This window comes from Centruroides vittatus, unplaced genomic scaffold (assembly GCF_030686945.1).
Source record: "Centruroides vittatus isolate TY-2023 unplaced genomic scaffold, ASM3068694v2 contig_230, whole genome shotgun sequence".
In the NCBI taxonomy this organism is placed as follows: domain Eukaryota; kingdom Metazoa; phylum Arthropoda; class Arachnida; order Scorpiones; family Buthidae; genus Centruroides; species Centruroides vittatus.
The window spans coordinates 1-3,363 of NW_027121437.1; the positions used below are offsets into that span (position 1 = coordinate 1).

The following is a 3,363-nucleotide window of genomic DNA, read 5'->3' on the forward strand; positions in this document are numbered from 1 at the left end:
CGGTACAATTCTAGGTCCGAATGACGCGGTTGGGACTTTAACAGAGCTGTAGAGCATACTGATAGGAACAAAAAAAGTCTAATGAACTATGGGTCTACGAGCGCGCCTTCGCGAGATATAGGCCCCCCAAAATGACTATATGTGAACTTTTCGAGACCCTCAAAAATGGGGTAAAATTTAAAATTCTTCGCTAATTCTGTCGGGCGTTTAACGGCAGTCTTGCCCAAATGAAGCCCTATTCTAACGACACTCGTCGACAACGACCAAAGAAAAGCCACCAAACACGAGGGTGTCACCTCTCGACCGCCACTTCCGGGGAGCGCCGTCGGGACTCGCCGCTCTCTTCGCTAATTCTGTCGGGCGTTTAACGGCAGTCTTGCCCAAATGAAGCCCTATTCTAACGACACTCGTCGACAACGACCAAAGAAAAGCCCGATTAACAAGACTAATTAGGCAACGCTTTCTCCGACGCCGCTCCTACGTAAACAGAGAGCGCTTCTTCTATTTCGAGCTATCGCTAACACGCTCTAACTACCGAAAAGGCCAAGAAAACAGATCATGTACTCACCTTCGACAGAGTCTCCTCCTCTCGCTACCTGACGACGTCTAGCATGTTTCCGATCTTGTGTAGAACGGGTGAGGTCGCCGCCTCCTCCTCGGCCTATATCCACACAAGCTTCACTGTTGGACGACGACGAAGATGGTGTCCGAACATTCGCATATAATCCAGGTTTCGCATACAAGTATCCTTCGGTAACGAGCACTATATATATGCACACACACACACAAGCTTCACTGTTCGCTGGGCATTCTTCTTCTTGGTTAAAAGGCTTGCCCGATATTGTTCAGCTGGAATGGATGTTCAGATGACGCACCCATTCCAGCCAAACAACATCGGGCAACCCTTTAACGAAATTCTCGGCATAAAAAGTTTTCCTTGCGTTAACACTCAAAGCTGCAAAGAGCAATGCTTTTCGAACATCAGATGTCTTCTGTTCCGCTTCGATCTAAACCCGATCGCGCTTCTATTCAGCTTCGATCTAAACCCGATCGCGCTTCTATTCAGCTTCGATCTAAACCCGATCGCGCTGCTTCTATTTCGCTATCTCTAACACATTCTAACTACCGATAGAAAAGGGCAAAAAAACAGATTCTGCACTCACTTTTAACAGCGTCTCCTCTTGCTTCTCCCGCGACGTCCTCCTCTCGCTACCTGGCGACGCCTAGCCTGTTCCTGATGTTCTGTAGGTGAGGACGGGGTGAGGCCGCTGGTCCCCGCCTCGGCTAGGTCCTGGGGGTCGATGACGAAGGTGGTGGTAGTGGCGCCCGATGTTGTCTGAAAAAGCACATAATCCAGATTTCACATCCGCAAAGAAGTATCCTTTGGTCGCGCGCACTATACACAGGCTGCACTACTCACTGGGCGGTCGTCATCCCCCTGCCGTTCCTCTTCGTCGCCCTCGTGCACGGGAACATCGAAATAGGGCACGTCTGGCGGCAGATGTTGATCCACGGGCACACCGATCGTCTGGAGTTGAAGACCCTGGCGACCGGGGCCCGGGTAGACGGCCACGATGTCCCGTAGAAACTGCCGGAATTTGGCCGATGTTGTTGGCCACTGGGACAGGAACCGCGTCCTGTACACGTACGTGCAGGTGTAGCTTTGCAGGCTCCTGTCCGTGCGGAGCGACTTTATGGACTTCTTCAGCCAGCGATTTCTGCACTCGATGTTCTGAGTGTGGGCCTCCGGGTCATCAGTGTCCACGAATCTACAAAAAAAAAACAGATAAATGTCGCTTCTCCATAACGCCCGTTCATTTCTTTCAATTAGCACATAGCACAATTTCGTGCTTCTTACCTCCCGGGGCCCCGCTGGCTGTGGTTGACGATCTTATGTCCAGAGAAGCCCAAAAAAGCCGCACAACCGCGATATTGGGCCGCGCTGTCGGAAACGATGATGGAATTTGGAGCGATGTATCTGAGCATGTGGCTCCACAGAACACGTCTGCTTTTGTTGTCCACCTGAAAGAATACGAGAAAATATAACACGTCTGAAATGCGCCAATGTGTGCCGGACAGTGTGCCTTCCACGATAACTGAACAATAAAAGGAAGTAATGTTTCGCTACTACTTACATGCCAGTACATCAGCTCTCGCGTTTCCCGACAGTAGGCACCAAAGATTGTAATTTGGGTGCCTACACCTACGCGGCCGCGGTTGTATTTTCGCCTCCGGGTGAAGGTCTCGTCGATCTGAAAAGATAGAAAAAATAACATTAATATAGACAGCCATTTCGGCTACGTCAGCAACGTGGGTCGACGGTCACCTCGACGTGCAAGCCTTCACCGCCAAGCTTGATGTTTTGAGCATGGGAGACGAAAACTTCCGCAACTTCCCGGCAGAAGTTGTACCAATCTACCGCTGTCGCGAGGGCCACGCGGCATTGCTCCGCCGCGATGGTGACCGGCAGCTGCATCACCCACGAATAGACCAATGTCAGCACCTGTAAAATACAAAGAAAACACATCTGTTATACATACGTCATCGTAATCGGCACGATCAAATTACAGAAAGCGACAATCGATTGTAATATCATACTTCTAGTGCTGACAGTTTCGCCCGTTCGAAGAACGTGTTGTGGGTGCATGACAGGCTACCGGTGCACACGGCCCTCCTGACGGTGCCGCCTGTCCGTCGTTTAACTGTTTTTTTTTGTTTCAGTTTTTCGCAGCGGTAGACGAATCCGAACCTCTCAGATGGAGCCGGTTCCTTCAGCATGGGTCCTGCAAAATTACGACAAACACATTGAAATTGCTTCGAAACGTACCGAAACGCAGCGCTGCGAATATCGGCTGCTCCTGTATATGCGAGAATCAAGCGATGCTTACCTCCGCAACGAGGACACGGCGGTATGGAACCGGTGAGGTCCGGATGTGGCACGAGCCCCACAAGATGGCAAAATTTCTGAGCGGCCTCTTCGGTGGGGAGGTAGGTACGAAATTCGTACGAGGTCAAGTTGTCAAATATGTCGTCGGGATCCACAACGGGAGACGCTGATCGGTCACAGTTAAATGGCATTCTACAAATACAAGTCAATTACAAATACTCCAAACACTGTTAAACACTGATTGTCAAATACTGCTTTGCAGTATTTGACAATCAGTGTTATACAGTAGAGCGCCGTTAAGCCGCGGAAAGAGCTCGGATCCCAATTTTGCACTATCGCAGATTAAATATTTAAATGCTGGCTTACAACTTCAAACAGGCATTCATAGAAGATGAGTCTTATATTTATCAATAACGAAGAAAATAACTTACAATGAAATTCAAAGTAGAATGGCGAAGATCGAGAATAAGAACTAG

At 49.4% G+C, this 3,363-nt stretch overlaps 1 protein-coding gene across 1 annotated transcript; it reads right to left on the reverse strand.

Moving 5' to 3' along the window:
* Window positions 1–1,165: 1,165 nt before the first annotated feature.
* Window positions 1,166–3,079, reverse strand: LOC136971050 (uncharacterized; the record flags this gene model as incomplete). Its single annotated transcript, XM_067265537.1, has 7 exons — window positions 1,166–1,336; window positions 1,421–1,769; window positions 1,859–2,022; window positions 2,136–2,252; window positions 2,327–2,503; window positions 2,599–2,783; window positions 2,889–3,079. Coding segments are annotated over 7 exons (1,354 nt in total), but the record flags the coding sequence as incomplete, so codon positions are not given.
* Window positions 3,080–3,363: the final 284 nt, after the last annotated feature.